At 40.9% G+C, this 21306-nt stretch overlaps 1 protein-coding gene across 1 annotated transcript in view; it reads right to left on the bottom strand.

The window, feature by feature from the left end:
- Window positions 1-1437: 1437 nt before the first annotated feature.
- Window positions 1438-21306, bottom strand: part of LOC144797982 (uncharacterized) — a 79408-nt gene continuing 59539 nt past the window's right edge. Inside the window, exons 4-5 of the mRNA XM_078668781.1 lie at window positions 2045-2132; window positions 1438-1943 (exon numbers count right to left, since the gene is read on the bottom strand). Of these exons, the coding sequence (XP_078524907.1) occupies window positions 1438-1943; window positions 2045-2132 (594 nt within the window). The remainder of the gene's footprint in view (window positions 1944-2044; window positions 2133-21306) is intronic.

Below are 21306 nucleotides of genomic sequence, written 5' to 3'. Positions count from 1 at the left end.
ATAATCACGTGGAAAACGCAGCAACTGCAGAATTGCAGAAATCCAGTGGTCTTACCTATAGACAACCTCTGTAAGCAGGATGAAAGTATGTCACTGTGGCATCAAGGATACTGATGTATTTAACGTAGTCTCACACACAAATGGCAATGCTCATAGGTTAACACCTGGCTGAGTGAATTTGGCTACCCTGAAGTGGTTTGTGTTTTTGCTGCACTCAAATGCCAACAGGTCTTTTTAAATATTCACTTCTCTTGAAGTCGAACCACCCTCTCCTATAATAAAGTTGTAGATGTTTTGGGGATGTATAGACAGCATCTACCACACTTGAAAATTAGCAGACTGGGTCGGACTGTGATGTTAGAAGCTGGGAGAAGGTGCACAGTGGCTCTGCACTGAAGTCTTTGAAAGTGCTTAGGAGCACATACATTTTCAGGGGCTATTATGTAGGATGTTTAGTAGTATGTGGCAGTGGGGCGGGGTTAGAAACATGCGGAATACCTATATAGGAACAGTTAGGATGGAAGAATTGGATGTAATTAAGTGTCTCGCAAAGTGTGATGCATAACATAGAAATCCTATAAGCACGGCGAAACTCTAAAGCAAGATTAAAACTTTGTGTTTCTGACCATACACTCTTGACAAATGCCTGGCTGACTTGATGGTTGTCATGTGCTTTATGAACCAGTTGGAGTATCTTCCCCTTAAGGTTCATCTATATTTTACCAGATCAGCTAAGGGATGATTTGAAAATTTGATTTTGTGGCTGTATTGTGGACCCAACCACTAGATGGAGGACTAATGACCAGCATGTGAATTCAGAAACGTTTTACCCTGCAAAACCAAAACCCTGGATATTTGTTGAATATAAATAGTTGCTCTTGGGAAATAAAAAGTTGCATACATTGAATACTTACATTTAAAGGACATTTTAGAAAATGTAAGGTGTGCTGGAGATGGCATCTGTGCACCAAAAGTCCCCCTTTACTAAAGAGGAAGTGTAGTTAATAGTCCGCTGTGGAAACCAGTGGTTTATGCACATTTGTATAGGTTACGGCTGTGTGGAAGTTTTTAAGAATTGTTTCCTTAAATATATACATAAAACTAATTCTGTCAAAGTACATACCTTTAATCCATTCTCTTATGAAAATGCTCCCAACTGTCCCCAGATCTTGGTGGGTATTCACATGAAAATGTCAATTTAGTTTTGTCCATGGTTTATTCTGACATTAAAACAAGTGTAACATCAAATATATATTTATAGATCTCTATGTACATAAATAAATTCGTAAAACTCAATTTTTCCTCCAGTTCAATAAAAAGAGGTTGTTGAATTAGTGCTCATTTAAGGAAAGACATATATTATATGTATAAAAACTAAATCTGAAGAGAACAAGTACAGATACTGTACATACAAATGAATTGTCTTAGAGATGTGGCTTAGGGCCAGGGTCTCCATATGGTTTGCAGTAAGGGGTTATCTTTCTGCCATGCCAACTGTTCTTGATCAGAACTTTGCTCTGTGCAGTCTGCTGGACAGGACCTGGGGTCAGGCGTCACAGGAAGCTGGTCATTCCGGCAGAGACATATGGAAGAACATGGCTGTGGAAGCTCAAAGATGCTGTTCGGAGACCGAGAAGCTCCTGGCACAATGTGTAGCTCTGAAAGTTTGGCTAGTACATGCTCTTGGAAGAGTTGACTGTAAAAGGCTCCTGGAGGGTCATGGGGTGACCACGTATGGTAATTTTCATGGCTTATTGGCAACAAGCGAAGACCTGTTGCTCTCCAGGAGTTTGCTTGGACACACATCTGCAGATTGTCGAGAAGATGATTTTCGTCTGATGGGTGAACTTTAGCAATGAAGTTTGTCAGGCGTTGTTCGCAGTCCTTGTATCCAGAGAGGTAGTGCCTTCTGTATGTAGCATCTAGACTGCCAGACAAATTTCCTAAAACAGAGTTGATACAAAGGTGAATGTAAAGTGGGTCAGCACATTACAGCATAAACCATTTATGGTGAATAGATCTTAAAATGCCAATAAAGTTGTACCATCTTTCATCATTTGTGTTCTGTTCTTCAAGTACTGGACAGCTGTCTCCAAAATCTCGACTTTTTCTATCTTCGGGTTTTGGAATTTCTGGGAAAACAAAATGAAGATTGAGTAATGGAAAATTGTCACATTTTTGACCTTCCCTTCATCTCACTGGTTGATGTAGTAATTTCGCCTTTCAGGCACTGGAAATGTGCCATTACTTTAAAGGTATTTAAAAATAAAGTGAGCAAGTCAATATACCAGACCTGGGTACAATTATGTAATATGAAACAAAGTTTCTTCTAACTGGATTTACAGCTATCCAAATGTACATACGTATTGATTTGCAGACGTAGAATGAAATATTTATTTGAATAGCTGCTGTGTTAACAGAATATATAGTTTAATTAATTGCCAAAAGGAACTGTAGAGCAGACCTTGTTTACTAGGTTTGGCCAGTAACAGATGTACTAAGTTGCTTTACAAGTACAGTTGTAGGTGGCTTTACTGCTTAGACCTGTGTCAAGATTGTTTTGACTTAGGGGTTTCCTTTGATTATTCGTTCAGTGCGCAACCAATTGGATACAGCCTAGCCAGGGACCTTTTAGCCCATAAGTAAAATATATATGTAAGTAGCTGTTTATTGTACAATTAATTAAAACATTACAACACATCAACAGTATCATTAAAAGTGGTGAATTCTACAAATATTCAAAAGGGAACATTAAAACCTGCAAAAGTAATACATTTCTAAAATGGATTTTATTTTAATCTTCCCGTATGCCCACCAGCGTCTTTGTTTAACAAAGGTGTTGATTAAACCACATAAATATGTCCTGATGTGGGATGACACCATGGGGTTTGCAACAGAAACATGTCATTGATGCTTGAAATAATGGACATTGTCGTGATAGTTATAGGTTCTATAATAAACTTTGTAATGCCTGCCATTGCTATGAACTATTGGTGCTGAAGATACTGAAACATAGCTTCTAGAGGGACAGGTATGCACTTTTATTTTATTTGTGGTAAAGGGCATGTTGTTTGTTGTACTGTGATCCATCTGACTCTATTAATGTATCCATTAAAGTCAACCTTTTTAGTAGTCATAACCTCTTTCTTTTTGATTGAATGAGATGTTTTTAATACTAAACAAGTTGTTTCATGATCATGAATGTGGTATGGTGACATATATGATGGTGTGAATAACATGCATTCAAATCAAAATAACTCTTGGCTCTCCCCATAAAAATGTGGGAAATGTGTTCCCTCTACCTTGGGAGAAACGTTTATAGAAACCCCCAAAAAGTTCAAGAGAGCAACAGCCATAGATTTTTAGGAACACTGCCAAAAATAAAATGGTAAGCTTTTGGAGTTTGCACCAGGTGGGAAATTCTGCACACTGAAATTTGACACAAATGTACATCAGCACATTTCAGTTTCTTTTTTTTGTACATAGGGGAAATATTTTCCCTATGGATGGACGCCTCTCACAAATTCCTATCGAAGTTGAAAATACAGTTACTCTTGCTTTTGACACAAGTAAATATGAGAGCATTTCCACAATGAAAAAGCAAGAGATATGTGAATATTCATGATCTCCCACTATTGCCGATTGGTTCTTGCTGGAGTGCATACACAAACATGTACCTTTGTGAACATGTAAATTCAGTGATGTGCCTCTAGTCAACTGACCAAGGGGATGCCAGCAATGTACAGCTGGGTGTACATCATAAGCTGGTTCACAATTATAAATCTATTTCTTTTTTGACTATTCAGTTAAATGATCTGTTTTCCAAGACATTCAAAATCACTTTGGAAGTGGATTTCGCTTTTCGATTACATTCATAGATCAATATAAATAATTTGTGTTCACATGGTTCAGACTCATAATGCACTTTAGATAGATGTACCCTTCATTGGGGGGAAAGGTTGTGTATTAATCTAGAAGCAAATTGAAAAATATGTACATTTGAACTCTGTTAAATAAAGGAGACTAATGAGACACAATAAGGAATAAATGTTGTATGTGATAATTCACAGTTGATCTCCGTGAAAAGGCAATCTATATACAATAGTGGAGAGAATCAAGGTCAGAGTGGTTAGTTGCATGTTTGCCCAAATAAAAAATAAAATAAAAAAATGAAGTTGTTGAAAGACGTCAGAACATAAGTGATTTGAACGAGTGTGCAACATTAAGTAGAGTGGTTTAAGATCAGTGGGTTACAGCCGCACTATGGAGTTGAGAAGGCTTTAACAAGTATAGAAGTGCAGAGCAATGGCACTTTCTTGCCTTTAATGTGAACATGCAACTCTGAGCTAAAACTGCATGGCAGAAAGCCTGAACATGGTCAGTGTTGGTATGTGCCCAGCAGATAGGAACATATATCTGACAGGCATGGAAAGTTAATGTCCTCTGGTCACAAGGTGCTAATCCCACTAGAAAGAAAACAAGATACATGATACTACATAGGGGGATGTGAATCTGGAGGACACAAGTTACTGAAAGAAAAGCAGCAGCCATGTTTGAGCATGTGCAAAAGATTGAGGGAAATATATACGAGCTTTATTGAGGAAGATGATGAAACTTATTGAAAGGTAAAGGCCCGGTCGAAGCTTATTAGTTTGCTGTGATGACACAACCATGTCAAAGATACTATATTCTCAGTTATGAATGCATCAGTAAGAGTGTATATAAACCTCCATCCAATGTCAACAGGTGACGGGTCAACCGTTTACAAAAAACTTGACATTTCCATGCGGTCATTGAGCCCATCTGGGTGAAGAGTGCCCATAAGCCTAGTCCAATATATCTCCATCTGCAGCAGTCATTGATTATGTTATTGTCTGGGGAAAATGTGTGTGTTTGCAGTATTTGAATGCGCAATTGTAAAATGTTGTTTGTATTCAGTGAAATGGGTTACCAAAGTGGATTTTTAAAGGTTTTTTACATATGTTATTCTTGTGTTCGGAACTACATATTTTACGCTTTTCCTCTGTTTTGCCTATATATAAAAGTCCCCAAAGGCATTTTAGGGCATAATTGCATTAGCTGAAGTTACAATTCCTTTTGCATTTAAGTTTTATTTTGTTGCCATTGTGAGGCTGGTTCATGTATGCTACCTTAAGACAGTATTGCAGTGTAAACATTGTCTAAAGGGTGTGGTACCCATGATTTGTGGCTCAGCAGTCACCAGTATCTTTTTTGTCACCAGTTTGTTGATATTTCTGGACCTCTCGTGGACAAATGATAGCTTCTTCCCCTATAGTGTGTCAAGTCTTCTACCTGTAAGATAGCTCTTTGTTTGTTGATTACCTGTTCAATCTTGTTTTAGTTTGCAATTTAGAGCTTTGACTTTAATCCGCTGTCATTTTGGCATTGGTACAACTGTTAGAAGGTATCACCGCTGCAAGAAATCTTCCTTTGTATCTTTGGAGATGGTAGTGTAGCTTTGTGGTTCTGATATTATTTGTTTCAATCTAATGAACTTTGAAAATGGTGTTTCTTTAGTGATTCTGGGTGGGAGCTTAGGTGAGGCCATGTGGCATATTTGTCGGTTGGTTTTCGGTAAACCATAACTTGTAAGTGTACTTTGATTCCACTTATGTGCTAACTGAATTTTTAATAATTGTTGATGTGATCCAGTTCCAGAATATTGAGTTTTAACTCACTCTCCATGCAAAATGAAATATGATATCAATACAGTTTATGTACTTGAAGAGTCTTTTTGTCCAATGTTCGTTTTTTGTTGTATTTTGTATATAGAAATCCTCTTCTCAGTGAAAGTAGCTGTGGTATAGAGAAAATTTAAGTCACTCAAAAAGGAATGCCTTATATACTTTGATTGCTCCTATTTGTTGAATAATGTCCATTCTATTGCTTCAACACCGTCAGCATAGGGGAAGGAAGTGTAAAGTGTGTTAACATCTACTTTATAAATCCAGATATTTTGTGAATTGGAAAGCTCAATGGCTGCGAGCTTGATGAGGATATCAGTGATATCTTTCAAGTAGGATTTAGTATTTTGGACTATGGGTTGCAGAAACTCATATAGGTATATACCTAGGGGGACGCTTAATGAGACACATCCTGAGTCAATTGGGTGAAATGGAGGGTCGATCAGATATTTATGTTTTTAGGAAGCATGTTTTGTTTAGGTCTTTTTTAACTCTGTTGGCAAAACAGTTTTGTTTTTGTGGTTATGCACTCTAATTCTAGAGCTGTAGTAAGATTACATTCCTTATCCTTTTAAAAAGTTATTTTGGAATCTTCTTCCAGAGGTATATATGTGTGGTGGTGCCTTGGACATGTTCCGTAACTTAACATCTGTAATGATCAGTATCCATCACCACTAATCCACCACCTTTATCGTTCTTTTATAGAGCGATTCTGCTGTTGTTGACCAAGGATTGTAGGGTACTTTTATCCTGTTAATTGAAATTTGTTTGCGTGGTGGCTTCTCCCAGTTGAGTTTATCCAGGTCTTTGTGCAACAAAACCTTAAAGGTATCTAATATTTATGGGTGATGGGTGACATGAATGAGCTTGACGGTTTGAATTCCCTATATAATCTGTCTTTCACAGCTTTATTTACTTTCTCAATCTTTGGAGAAAAAATATTTTAACCCTTTATTTCTCATGAATTTGTATTTGGAGACATCTGTTTCCAGACTGTTAGTGCTGCATGTGGCAGCATAGGAGGTCCCTTTAGCTAGGTTTTGTTGGGATGGTACTTGGCATGTTAATAATCAATTCTTCTGATTGCTTCTCAAGTTTCTCTTTTATTTTGTATTTTTCCCCTACTGGGTTTGAACCTGCTAATGTTTTTTCTGGTCTGCTGTTTGCTGCTAGACTTGTGGTTAAAAAATCTTTGTTGACGTTTTGGGAACATTGAGTGCTTCTACATGATCCGTTTTTGTTGCTCGTCTGCCTGGGTTTATTTTTATCACTTTCTTGGAGCACTGCTTTCCCCTGAGGAATTGTTAGAAATTGGATTGTTGGTTGACTGGTGGGTGAGCCCAGGTTAAGCAACAGCCGCAATCCTTTGCAGGGTGTACCACAAAAAGTCACTAAAATACCACCAAAAAGCACCAAGCGCCAACTATGGATATCTTGTCACACTGGACCAGGTAAAAGTCAAAATTTCTGCGATGGAGCACAGGTTGGCTACAATCACTAGATTAGTTCTGTGGAAAGTTTACTATCTCAGATAATTGTGAAGAGACCCATTCGTGGTGGAGGGGGCTTCAAGGAGCAGAAAAGTGTCATGAGAGGCTGCCAGAGTAGTATGAAGAGCAGGCAGGGCAGCACGGTTGGGCATTGGTGGGCCCCATAAGCGTTTGCAGCTGTATCACCAAGAAGCGGCTGCCAGAACCTTACATTGAATGGCGGCATGAGCAATGAGGTTCTGGCACGAACGTGCCGGTCCGCAGTCACGATGAGCCCAAAAACCTATAGCTCTCAGAGGCCACAACAAGGGCCCAGTACCTGAGGGATACCACTTGAGGGCCAGGAATTCACTTTAGCTGGGTCCAGGGGCTTGTGCAGGATGTTGAAGAGTATATTATGTCCCTGACGCTCAGATCAGCAGGCCAGCAGACTAGCCCTTGGAGTCACTCTGATAGCCCTGGGTTCAAGATAAAGTTGCAGATCCAGTTCTTCTCCCCTGGCAAGAGGGCAGCAGGGCAGAAAGGTAACAGGATAGTAGTCCAGCAAAGTGGCAGTCCTTTCAGTAGCACAATAGTCAGTCGCCAGAATGCTATGGAATGGGTCTGATTTGAGGACAATGGATGATAACATCAGGGCAGTCCCCCTGGGCTTCTTTTACCCTAGGGCAGGGTGGCAAGGAATTCCACATAAATATTGCCCGCAGTACACTAAGCGGCAAATCAATCGGGAACCTACCCGCCCCCTGTTAAGGACCTCCGCATTATTAGAATGCAATTCAGGGACCCCACCTTCAACACAGTCAAATGGTATGCCGATCCCAAGGGAAGGGGGCTCATTAGCTTTAACTAATAGATTTTTCCCATTATCAGGCCTACAAGATAATGACTGACTAGGGAAATCTAACGCATCACCCCCGTTACAAAATCATGTTCCAGTTACTGTTAACAAGACTGATTCTTACATTAAGATAGTAAGCTGGAACATAGCAGGGCTAAGATCAAAATGTGATGACCCAAACTGGATAAAGTTAATCAAAGCTAATGATGTGATAGCCTTACAGGAAACTTGAGGCCCCCTCAATACCTTTTGGGTGGATGGTTACAAATCCTATTTTGTACCAGCACGACCTTCTTCTTCGGGGAGAGCTAGGGGAGGTCTGATGCTCCTCCTATCAGTAAATCTGAAGGGAGTGGCAAGATCCTTAGATTCAGCCTCTCCAAACTGCCAAATAGTCGAGTTTTTCACGAATACAAATGGGGAAAATCCTGATAATTAATATGTATAATTCAGCTGATGGTGAACACCCTACCGAACATTTGTGTTTTTTTAGATCAATTTATTGAGAATTATAAGTCTCATCAAACTATTTTATTTGATATCATTTTGATGGGAGATTTTAATATACATTTATGTAATTTTAATTGTCAAATCACTGATGAGTACAGCCAAATTTTTGCATCTCCCCAACACTTTGAAGACACCCAGAGGGGCCAATCACTGGAAGACACTTTAGCAGGCGCAGATCTCTTTGAGCATGGTTTTCTTGATAGAAAGGAGAGAGTACCAACGTATAGTGCAAGAGGAGTGGAGTCAATTATTGATTTCATATTTCTGACTCCAGCTCTATTGGACCATGTAATATCATATAATGCACGTAACACTCCTTTAAGTGATCACAACCCGGTCCACTTGGTCCTGAAAGTGGGTTTTTCACGAGTGGATGGCCCCAACAATCCTAGGGCCCAAATTAGCGTGATCACTAGTGACCAGGGAAGAAGGCTGAAGTGGGCAAAAATAGTACCAGCCCACTTTTTAGACAGCCTGCGTACTAAGAGGTGTGACGATTTCGCTATATGCTCTGATGAGGCTACTCCTCCAGGGGAGACAATCAGAGCCTTTGGTGAGATCTGTAAGCAAATTGCTAAAGACCTAACTGTCCCCTCAAGGCCTAGCAGGAGAAAAGCAAAGAAATGGTTTGACTCTAATTGTTCGAAAGCTCACAGAAATTTAATGAAAGCTCTCAAGACAATACAGAGAGATAAAGCCCTAATGGTTAAACTTAGAACGGAATACAAATCTAGCATACATAGGCATAAATCAGAAATCAAGAATGAAACATGGGATAGCCTAATGACAGACGCGGTTCTAAAGGATAGCTCTAAATTTTGGGCCATTGTTAATAGCCCACTGTTGACGGGTGAGGACAATGACAAGCTCAAAATAAACATCCCTGAAGATGACTGGGTGAAACACTTCGAAGCTATCTACGCGAGCAACGAAGTACATGCCCCATTTGTGCCCCCTATTTCTTGTCCAGTTCTTGCCTCCTTAGAGTTTACAGAAGCAGAGGTGGCAAAAGCTATAATTGATTCAGCCAGCAACACGCTCCTGGCCCTGACGGCGTCCCTACTGATCTGTATAAGGCAGACGTTACACTTTGGGCCCCAATCTTACAGAATGTATTTAATTATTCAACCTCCTCTGGCTTTCCTCCCTCATGGGCTCAATCAATTATTATCCCTATTTTTAAAAAAGGCCAGAGAGGAGACCCAAGGTGTTACAGGCCAATATCTCTCATAGATTCTTCTGTAAAAATCTTGGGTAAGGTCCTGCTGGCAAAGATATCCGATTGGGTCTCGGATAATAACATTCTTGCCGAGTCCCAATATGGGTTCAGACCCGGTAGAGGCACTGTGGATCAGTGTCTCAACCTGTATCTTTTAATCAATAAATATACGGTAACCAGCAAGGGCTCTATTTATATGGGATTCATGGACTTGTCCACAGCTTTTGATCTAGTTAATAGATCAAAGCTGTGGACAACTCTATTGGATATGGGGATTGACACCAGCCTGGTCTTTTTCATGGCGGATCTCCACAGAGATTTACAAGCGACCGTCAGAATGACACAAGAAGGCTCCTGCACTAGGCACTTTAGATCTGGGAGAGGGGTGAGGCAAGGGTGCATCTTGGCCCCTTTGCTGTTCACCCTATATGTCAATGCCCTAGACAAAACCCTCGAAACGGCCACCTTGGATGTCCCGCGTATAGGAAGCCGTTCCATCCCCGTGCTCCTATACGCGGACGATGCTGTTCTTTTAGCTCGTACCCCGTTAGCCTTACGACAGTTATTGCACTGTTTTGGGGAGTTTATGTCATCCCTAGACCTAGTGATTAACACCTCCAAGTCCCATGTCATGGTTGTGGGGCCGGGTAAGAACAGAGCACAGTCCTTTTTTTGCAGAGGGGTTGAGGTTCAAGGTTTGAGAGCATTTACATATCTGGGGGTCCTGTTTGATAACAGTTGCTCATGGACGGCCCAGAAGCTGGCAAAAAAGAACGCTTTGGTACGAGCGGGCTGTGCTCTATTAAAATTAATACAGCGTTTGGGGGGACGACCCTATGAGGCAATTCTCAAACTATATAAGGCCAAATGCCTTGCTCTAACTCTTTATGGTTCAGCAATTTGGGGGCATACAAATATGACAGAGGTACAAAGGGCTGAAAATAAATTGTTTAGTTCCTTTTTAACGGTCCCACAGTCTACCCCAACATTTGCCGTTCACCAAGAGCTAGTCATGGGTTTTGTTGGTGACTTGATTGGCTTGGCACCCCTCACGTGTTGGCTCAAAACTTGGCTCAATCCTGAGCTAACATTGAATCATCTAATAATAAGAAATTGTATCGGTCTGGAAAGGGGGATCAAAATTCCTTGGTTATCCTGTATCAAAGTTACGTTTGCTAAATTGGGGCGACCAGAAATCTTTGATCACCCGGAAGGTATTGTTAAAGGTGATATACTCTGGGTCAAAAGGCACTTCTTGTCCATGAAATTACTGGAAAGAGAGGCCGAGGAACTAGCAAAACCAGCTGTGAGAGAGCACTTTTTGCTAGTCACTTCCCCTTCCCTGGAACAGTACCTAAGAGTCGTTTCTAAACCTTACCATCGTTGGCTCTTAATCAGATTTCGGTTTAATCAGGTACATTTTTTATTAGGAAACTATCAGACATGGAGCACCCCAGACAAGGCTCCCTTTTGTGACTGCGATAACTGTTCAATGCAAAACACCACGCATTTCATCTTCTTTTGTAAGCACTACTCAACATTGAGGAAAAAATTCATCATCCCACTCCTAAGAGGGTTGGGGTTCCATCAGGTTAAACCAGCTCTAATGAGTCTTCAACTGTTGAATAATATCTGGACTATATTTAACATCGCAAGTTACCTTGTCGCAGCTGTAAGATCCAAGAAACTTGGAGAGCACGATATAAATGGTTTATGAATTCTCTCCCCTTGTGTAAAGTAAATTTAAAAGACTTGAATTCTGTAAATATACTTTAATATGTAAAATTGCTGAGCTTATTTTTAGTATTTTAACGTTTTTATTATCATGTTTTATTGTGTACTTTTGTGATTTTAATTAATCGAATAAAGTGATTTTGACTTGACTTGACAATAGTCATCCTTACTGGCAGATTATCCATAGGTCCAGAAGTGTACTGAAGAGTTGGCGTCTGAGGTCCTATTTTTAAACACTGGTGCCCTCCTTCTGGAAGGGAGGGAAGCTTCTAGACAGTCTTTGAGGTAAATGGAATTTCCTGGCTTCCCTGCTGGCCACAGTTACAATGTGTAGGTCTTATGTACTTTGTGTGAGGGCAGAGGACTCCCTATTTAGTTGCAAGTAGGGCTTTTCTCAGCTCCATCTCCTCATAAATTAGGTTCAGGCCCTCCCATGTTGTTTGACATATAAATACGGCCCTGCCGGAACAAATTTTTCACTACCAGGACATGTAAAAGTACATTCCCAACATGTCATTAACACAGCACCCTGTCCTATGAACTACCTGGGTCCTGACTTAGGGGTGCAATAACAAGCATTCGAGATTTTTTTTAGGTGCTCCTTAAATGGGTGGCACAATAAGTGCAGCAGGCCTACTAGTATACGTATGAAGAACAAGGGGACCCCAGTGGTAAGACCAGGGGTAGTATATATGGTTGAAAGAAACAATGGTCTAAGGGAGGCCTAAAAGGTCCTCGGTTAGCCTAGGCTACTATTTAATGAGCACAGTTTTTAATTTGAAGGAACACTTTCATAGGGAGTCCAAGCGGGACACAGTAAGCAATGTATGAAGGGACACAGGGTTTTTTGGAATGACATCACATTTATTAACAGCATAAATGGAGTCATTCATTTATTTACGATAATAGTTCTAGGGCTCACATAAAATAAAGTGAGAGTGCGTGAAGTTAAAGGTGCTTAGTGACATTTAAAACTTTACATCGAATTGACAACAAATTTCAAAACTCCAATCTAATCAAATACAGTGTGGTAGTTTTGGTTGTGAGGCCGACGGCATTTCGATCTTAATAGTTAAAGATCATCTTCTGGACTGGAGTGTGAGCAAGTAGAATCTATAGAAGGAGAAAAGAATGCAATAACCGTATGTCCCGAGTTGTAAAAACAATTATAACAAATGCTGAATCTGTAACTAGATTAGCGCAACATTAAAATATGCAATAAGGGATAACATTTCCGTTGTGTCTGACGCTCTCCTGGGGGAAAGCTGTATTGTGGTTTTACTCTCCCTCTCTCTGTTTGGAAGGGCTGGCCTATCCCTAAAACATTTTGGTTATGTGGGGCCGAGCTAGGGCCTGCAGCTGAGTCTGAGCTGTCTGAGTCTGCCGAGGAATTTGAGAAAGTTACTGGCTGTCTGTTTTTAAATCTGCCCCAAGTGCCTGCCTGTTGCCTTTGAATGTTTTGTGGATTTTTGAAGTAGTCGTCTCTGAGGTATGGATAAGTCTTTTCTTTACTATAGTTTTTAATGTCTCTTGTTACCTTAGTTGCCTTCTTGTGGTGATCGAACTTATGGAAGTCAGAGATGGTGTTTTGCATCTGACCGGGTGTCTAATTCTAGAATAGCCTTTTCTAATTCCTGTATTTCCTCAAGTTCCTTCTTGCTATGCTTTAGAGCGGTGTCTATGCCTAAAACCATCCAATGGCATGAGCACGTAGTGCCAATGTGAGCGAATCTGTTCTTGAATTTAGGGCCTTGCAAGAAGATGGCTGGAGTGTTCCATACCTGTAGGCCTAAGGGTATTATATCCACTTTTAAATATTCAGTGAGCATGCAGTCCAGTGCGGATTGCTTCTTTTTAAGGTGCTCTAAAGTTGTTGTTTTGTCTGTAGCCGCATCAGTTGGTGGCACTGATGGTGCTGAGGTTTCGAACAAAGAGGGGCCACTTATAATTTTGGCAATGCAGTCTTCTGTGGAGATGGGAACAACTGGTACGGACGTCCTTGTGGGGAAGGGGGTGGGGGAAATGAATTAGAAAAAAAAGTGACTAAGCTGAAGCAGTACTAAATACGTAATAAGTAGAGAGAACCACTAGACAAAGTGGTAACCCTTGCAGTGCAGCCACTGCACGTAGGATATGTTTGAAGAAAAAGGGGGCCCCAGTAGTAAGACCAGGGGTAGTATACATGGTTGAAAGAAACAAGGGTCTAACGGAGGCCTAAAAGGTCATCAGGTAGCCTAGACTACTGTTTAATGAGCGCCGTTTTTAATCTGAAGTAACACTTTCATAGGGAGTCCAGTCGGGACTCAGTAAGCAATGTATGAAGGGACTAAGGGTTTTTTGGAATGACATCACATTTATTAATAGCATAAATGGAGTCATTCAATTATTTGCGATAATAGTTCTAGTGCTCACACCAAAAAAAGTGAGTGTGTGAAGTGAAAGGTGCTTAGTGACATTTAAAACTTTTGCATTGACAACAAAATTCAAAACTAGTAGCATTTAATTTACAGGCTCCGGATATATGGTATACCGCTCTACAAGGGACGTACAAGTAAACAAAATTTGTCAATTGGGTATAATTAAACCAGGTTTAAAGCAGAGAACGCAAGCAGTGGTAAATGCATAGATCCATGGAGCTTCGAGGGAGCAAGTCAGGTTTTCGGTATGGGAGTAGCCTTGACGAAGGTTTGACTACATGCGTCCCTTCCGCTCCTCAAAGGACTCATGAGGCCCAGTGACGGTCTCCTATCATGATTTGTTAGATTTAAAGAGATCGATTAGGTGCTGTATAAACTTTAATTTCTATATATTTGTTTATCACTATATTTGAGTTGAATAGAACATTAGGAGTGGGGGCATTCTTTCTCCTTTGAGGTCCTGAAGAAAAGTCTTTGGGGTAGGGTTTGAAACTAGTCGCCCAACCAGGGAAATGGCAGGAAATTGTACCTCGAACATTTCCCATTTGTCCTCAGATTTAAGAATATCAACTAGGAGAGAAAAATAGTCTTTTTTGTCCCACTTTCTTGTTATTTTTAAAGTTTTTTCATAGTCTTAACCCAATTCATCTCTAGAAGCAACATAGGTCTTTAGGTGTACAGGAACACCCCTTTTATCTATAAAGTGCTCCCACGTCTCCTTAGGTAGCAGCTGGCCCCTGTCCATAGAGAGCAGGGATGAACCCTATGATGACGCATGCCACCAAGGAGCAACCCAGGTGGATGATGTTAATTTGAATTCCTTTCAGTCCTAACAAGAGGTTCACTTTTCCTTCTTTGACAATAGGGATTCTCTTTTGGTTATTTGATAGATTCGTGGAGGATGAGTCCCAATTTCTCCTACCTCTAATCGCCCCTCTTTTTATGTGATATGAAAAATCCATAGAGTCGTAGGCCAATAAAAATAAATTCTGCAAAAAGTGTTGGGTAAAAGGGCAGAAGTTTTGGGGGTGAACCAGCAGAAAGGGCCAGGCCCAACAGGTCTCATTGGTAGTGTTCCCATTGTTGCTCTTCTTAAGTATACCTCAGCCTATATGTCTACCTCATCCGATTTGTAGTCAATGGTGTTTAGTTTGAATATTTGAATGTTTTTGTTTATTTCGGCTTTCTACTGTTCAAAATCTTTTTTGAAATTTCGGTTCTAATTTGCACAATTTCTTCCTCTAGTTCATTGATGACTCTAGAAAGTTAGTCCATTATCAGTAGAATAAAGTCCAAAGAGCATTTGTTAAGCATAGAATACCACCTCTCAACAATGTTTTTGTTTGTTTTGCATAGTGTAGGTTTCAGGGCTACTTGTAGACCCTGTGAGACTCTTTTAGCCATGTGATAGAAAATAAGTGTTGTAACGTTATATATTCCAATTGGTGTAGGTTTTGTTGTATATTGCCAGTGAGACTTGTGTCTTGTTTGATGTGTCTGATCAGGGAAACACTTAAAATGTGGTTTTTCTATCATTAGTCCTTTATTTCTCCTTGTCTCACTACTTCCCTTCTCTATTGTCAGTGCCTAGACGCTTCCAGGCATTATTGTGCTTTATAAGGATTATGTCACTTACCCTGTAAGCATCGTTTTGTGGCAATCATTGCTGTGGATTTGCATGCTCTGCATACTCCTGCCATCTAGTGTTGGATCTGGATGTGTGCAAGCTGTTTTTCTTTGAAGAAGCCTCTCAAGTTACGAGGTAAAGTGACTCCATTCAGTAATATTGCACATGGGCATTGACTCCATTGTTTTCCCACACTCGGATGAGAATGGAGTGTGTGTTGGTGTTAGTAGAAAGATGACTGTGCATATGATAGTGTAACTAGGTGCTGCAACAGCCACAGGTGTCTGGGGAGAAGGGCGGGAACATGTGAATCTACAGCTCTACATGCCACAAACAGATGCTTACAGGGTGAGTAATGCATTCTGTTCAATGGCAGGTGTGGCAGTAGATACACATGCTCTGCATAGATTATAAAGCAGTGCCTTCCAAAAAGCAATAGCTTACCTGTGGGTGTTGCAGTTGTTTAAAAAAGAGTACATTGCACTGCCTGTCCTACATTCGCTTGTTGGTGCGTTAATATATTCACACAGAACATTTAGTGAAAGTGTGTGGGATTGACCATGTAGCTGCTTTACAAATCTCAGCTATTGATATATTGCTCAGGAAAGCCATAGATGCTCCTGTCTTACGGGTAGGGTGTGCTTTAACCCCTCCCATTCTCATGACGAGCTCAGCTCGTCTTGAGCCACGGTTCTCGTGTGCTCGTCATGACCGTTAGAACGCTCAGGTGCGGGGCTAATTCCCCTCCTGTGCTGGGCGTTCTAACGAACGGGTGTGCACCGGGGTGCTGTGCGTCGCCCCCTCCCCCCCAGCACAGCAGGGGGAATTGGCCCCGCAGCCAAGGGGCTAGTTCTTGTAGGCAAGGTTCTTTTAGCTTCAACATAACCTGTCTGAATACATTTAATTATCAATCTAGAAATACCTGATTTGAACTTACCTATGTGAAAGGGTGAAAAAGCCACAAAGAGTTGTTTAGTTTTACAAAAGTTAGTTCTGGGAATAGAGTACATTAAAGCTCTTTTAACATCTTGTGTATGAAGGTCTCTTCCTGCAACTGAATCAGGCTGCAAAAAGAAGACCGATAATTCAACTGACTGACTTTGGTGAAAAGTAGAAATTACCTTTAGAAGGAATTTTGGGTTTGTTTGAAGGACTACCCTATCTCTGTGTAGCTGGAAGAAAGGTTCACCCAAGTTTAGTCCCTGGAGCTCACTGATCAGTCTAAGAAATGTGATGGATACTAAAAAGACTACCTTCCAAGACAGGAATTGGAGACGGCAATTATGCAAGGGTTCAAATAGTGGAACCATAAGTGTGGTAAGTACAATGTTGATATTCCATGCAGGTGCAGGGAGAATTACTCTTTTAAGATCTTCCATGAATGCCCTATTAACTGGTACCTTGAACAATGATAAATGTGTTCTATTTTGCAAGTAGACAGCTTCTGCAGCTCGATGCAGGTGTATTGAAGTGTACATTAGTATAGAAGTCTGTAAACACCGTTGATATCTGACAGTATTATGAACAGTTGTATCAAATGGGTCAATGTGTTTATTAAAGCAGTAGAAAACAAATTGTTTCCACTTTGCAATGCAACATGCCCCGTTTGTAGGTATATGTGCCTCCTTGAGAATGGTCATGCATTCTGGTGGGAGATTTAGGTAACCGAATTCTATGAACATGGGAGCCAAATTTCAAGATTCAGTTCCTTTGGATACCGGTGCCTGACTTCTCCATGATTCTGAGTGAGAAGATCCAGAATGAGGGGAAGCGTCTCATGTGGCACTACTGAAAGTTTGAGTAGTGTGGCTGACCATGGTTGTGTAGCCCAAGTGGGAGCTATCAAAATGAGGGTGAGAGACGTTTGCCTGAGCTTCCGAACCACAAACTGAAGCAGAAGGAGAGGTTTAAAAGCATAGGCAAATATCCCTGACCAGTGCATCCATAAAGCATTGCCCTTGGATAGTGGATGTGGGAGTGTAGAGGTGAAGTTTGCGCATTTTGCATAGTCTGCGAATGTGAAGAGGGCTATCTGTCCTAAATGGGAAGAGGGTGGGTTTCTTACAGAGGCCTGCTGGCAGCTCCTTCCTTGGTTGAGGGATCATTGTGGTGAAGGTTCTTCCCCCTTTGGAAGAGGTCAGGAAGCGGGGGCAAGCCATCAAACCTGCATTCGAAGACCGGAGGGACCGCCCTTGCACATAATTTACCAGGCGTTCCTTAATATATGCTGGGGCCTGACCATGGATGGCTTTGTGGGATATGCATAGCCGCTTAAATCTGGTTCTCTACTTGACCGGGAGCCAGTGTAGCTGCTGCAATAGGGGGGTGGCGAGCGCCTGCCTTGGGAGCCTGAAAATCTGTCTGGCCGCGTCGTTCATGACTACCTGGAGTTTTCCGGGAGGCCAACATACAAAGAATTCCCATAATCTAAGTGAGATATAATCAATGCTCACACTGACATACAGAGTGTCGTAAATGAGAAAAGGGGGGCTAGTTTCCGTAACAATCTTAGCAGGCCCACGCATGTACCCACCTTGGTAGAAACCTGGTGGGACATGGAGAGTTTAGCGTCTATTTTTATACCCAAACTCTCTACAACTGGGGCTGGCTCGGGAGTGGGGCCAAGTTCTTGTGGCCAGAAAAGGTCACTCCAAGGATTAATATTCGTGGTAATGGCCAGTACCTCGGTTTTATCAGGGTTAATTTTGAGGGAGTTGGTTGTCATCCAGTTGACTGTGAACTTCAGGATATTCTGCAACCGTACATGGGCCGTGCAAGAGTTGGGACAGAAACAAAATGGAGTTCAGTCAATCAGCAATGCATTGTTGATCAAATTTGATTAGAGAAGAAACCTATCCAGACCCAAGACTAGATGGCAGGAGTGTGCAGAGCATGTGTGTTTACAGCCTCACATGCAATTTAACATATATTTTTCATTTCATCAGTGTAGGGCTCTTGTACTTCTTCTTGGGTGCATCCCACTGAATAAGCCTTGTTTTCAGTCAGGAGTGCTATTTCCTCAAATGACATTTTGAGGTGAGTGCAAGAATCTTGTGAACAGAATTGTTATGGAGTGTGTACTGAAGAGTTTCGGTTGATGTTGTTAATGACCCTTTTGGTGTGTGCTATTGTGGATGCACTTTCTGTTCAAAAGTGCAACTGCAATCGGTGATGAGCCTCTAGTCATCTGACCATGGGGACATCCATGATGCACAGATGAGTATAGACTGTAAGCCGTTTCACAATAATCAAATGAATCCTTGATAAGTACCACGATTTTATTTGACGTGTGCAAAGATTTTTCTGTCTAGTAAAATTCCATGGCAAATTTTGCAACTTAGCTAAGGTACACATTTTTATGGGCCGTCCCCCTAAATGTGAGAACCATTATGAGTTATTTTCCCAACATAAACATTCCTTACCCTTATGCATAGCAAAACTCCACAAAAGGTGAATTTGCAAAGAAAACTTCTGAATAAATTTTCCATTTTAAGCGGGTATGCTTATAGAGAGAAATAGAGATTGCGTTCAGCCATGTGAACTACAAGATTAACTAATAAACTCTGTAAACACAACTATTTGTAACAAGTTCTGGAAAAGTCAACAGGTCTTGCTTTTTAAAAACGAGTCCTACATTTCTAATTTTCCCAATGTCCAGTTGCGTGGAATTACCAAAAATTTAAAAATAAACCTTTCGAAATGGGTGCCAGTGCATTCTATATGTAGGGTCATCTTTGAATGTTTAGAGTGGTGGAATGTAAAAGAATCAGACTAATAAATGTAAGCAGTGTCACTGATGGTTTCTTTGGATGATTGTCACTGTTTATTTTCTATTTATTGTAACCTATTGTTTTGAAGTATGGTTCCCGCTGATATTGTTCAGGAATTTAAATATTGAATTGATAACAAATAGTTTCTTACCTATTGGTGTAGTTTTGCAGCTTGAAGAATTTCTGGATTTGCATGCTGTCCATTCTTCCACCATCTAGTGGTTGCAGGTTGAATTCTTCAAGCTGCAAAACTACACTGATGGGTAAGAAATTAAATGTTTTACAGCATGAATCTTTTCTGGATTCACATGGTGTGCATTGATTTTGTAGCAGCGTTTACTACAGTGGTGGTTGGGTTGAAGATGAGCTTTGATGAGCAGATATATGTTGTCAATCAATCAATCAAAGACATTTATAGAGCGCACTACCTACCCATTGGGTCTCGAGGCTCTTGGGGGGGGGGGGGGGGGGGGGCGGTGCCGCTACTGCTCGAACAGCCATGTCTTGAGCTTCTTCCTGAAGGCGAGGTGGTCCTGGGTCAGGCGCAGCAGGTCAGGCGCAGCAGGGTTGTAAGACCCTTTGGCGTACTTGAGCTTCTTTGTTCATCTGAATCTCCACACAGTAATGTTTTGTGAATGTGTGCACTAATGACCAAGTTGCTGCCATACAAATGTTTTGCAGTGGGATATTAACTAGGAAAACTATGGTATCTCCCTTCTTTCTTGCAGAGTGTGCACCAGGGCTCTTTTGTAGTTTCACACCTGCATGTCTGTGGGATAGTTGCATTGTTTGTGCAATCCATCCTGTGATTGAGTTCTTTGTGACCGGTATTCCCAGGAAACTGTTACTAAATGACAGAGTTGCTTTTTCTTCCTATGAGGATTTGTCCTTTCAATATAATACATTACTGTTCGCCTTGCATCTAGAGTATGTAATGTCCTTTCTAAGTGTCTCCTTGTATTTTGAAAAAAACTTGGTATCTGAATAGTTTGATGGATGTGAAACCGTGGGATCACTTTTGGCAAGAACTGAGGGTCTGTCCTCATGACAGTCCTATCCTTGTGTACCTGATAGTATGTTTCCTGTAACATGATTGCTTGTAACTCACTGACTCTGCATAGAGGAGTGTTGGCCACTAAAAACGCAGTATTTAGAGTGAGCATTTCTAAGGAGGTTTTATGTAATGGTTTGAAAAATGTCCTCAATTGTGTGATCGCTAATTTTAGATTCCATGCTGGAGCAGGACCACTCCTTGGTGGTGCAATCCTTTTTGCTCCCTCCAAGAACAGCTGGCTGGTGAAGTGAAAAACCTTCTTCCCGTGTGGCCTTTAGTGTATGCCACTATTGCTGCCAAGTTTACCTTTAGTGATGGATAGGTTAACTTACACAATAGTAGGTGTGTTAAGTAACTTAAGATTACTTTTTCCCAATATAATCTTTTCAGGAATCCTTTTTTTCTGCACAACAGAGAATATATTTTCCATTTTGCTGAATAACGTTTTAGTTGTAGGTTTTCTTGCCTCCTTCAGGACTGTCATTATTTTTCAAAGTAGTTTTAAGTGACCAAAATCTAAGTCTTCAGGAGTAATGCTGTGAAACTTGAGAATTCTGGTTCTGGATGGAATAGCTTTTCAATGGGATGCAAGATGCCATCATTCCCATCAGCTTCCCCACCTTCCTCACTGTCAGAGCTTGCCGCTTCTAGTAGAGTTGTGTCTCCTTCAGGAGCACCTTTACTCTTTTCTCAGCTTGGGAAGGCTTTTCTGTTTATAGAATTTCATCTTGAGCTCAGCCAAATCTTTTCTTGTTCCGATTCTGGCGAGGACTTTTCCATGTGAATGGGGAATCCTATTTGGAATAGTGTTGTCACTTGTTGCACATGTGGTTTGTATTTTTGGTATGAATTTTCTCTTAACAACTAGGGCTCCAGGTAGGGATAGACAGGTATTCCCTGTCTCTATAAGTGCGCTGCTACTGTTGTCAAGCACTTTGTGAA

Source organism: Lissotriton helveticus, chromosome 12 (assembly GCF_964261635.1).
Source record: "Lissotriton helveticus chromosome 12, aLisHel1.1, whole genome shotgun sequence".
Lineage (NCBI taxonomy): Eukaryota > Metazoa > Chordata > Amphibia > Caudata > Salamandridae > Lissotriton > Lissotriton helveticus.
Note: the sequence above shows the minus strand (reverse complement) of the source record. Positions and strands in the feature narration are given on the sequence as shown.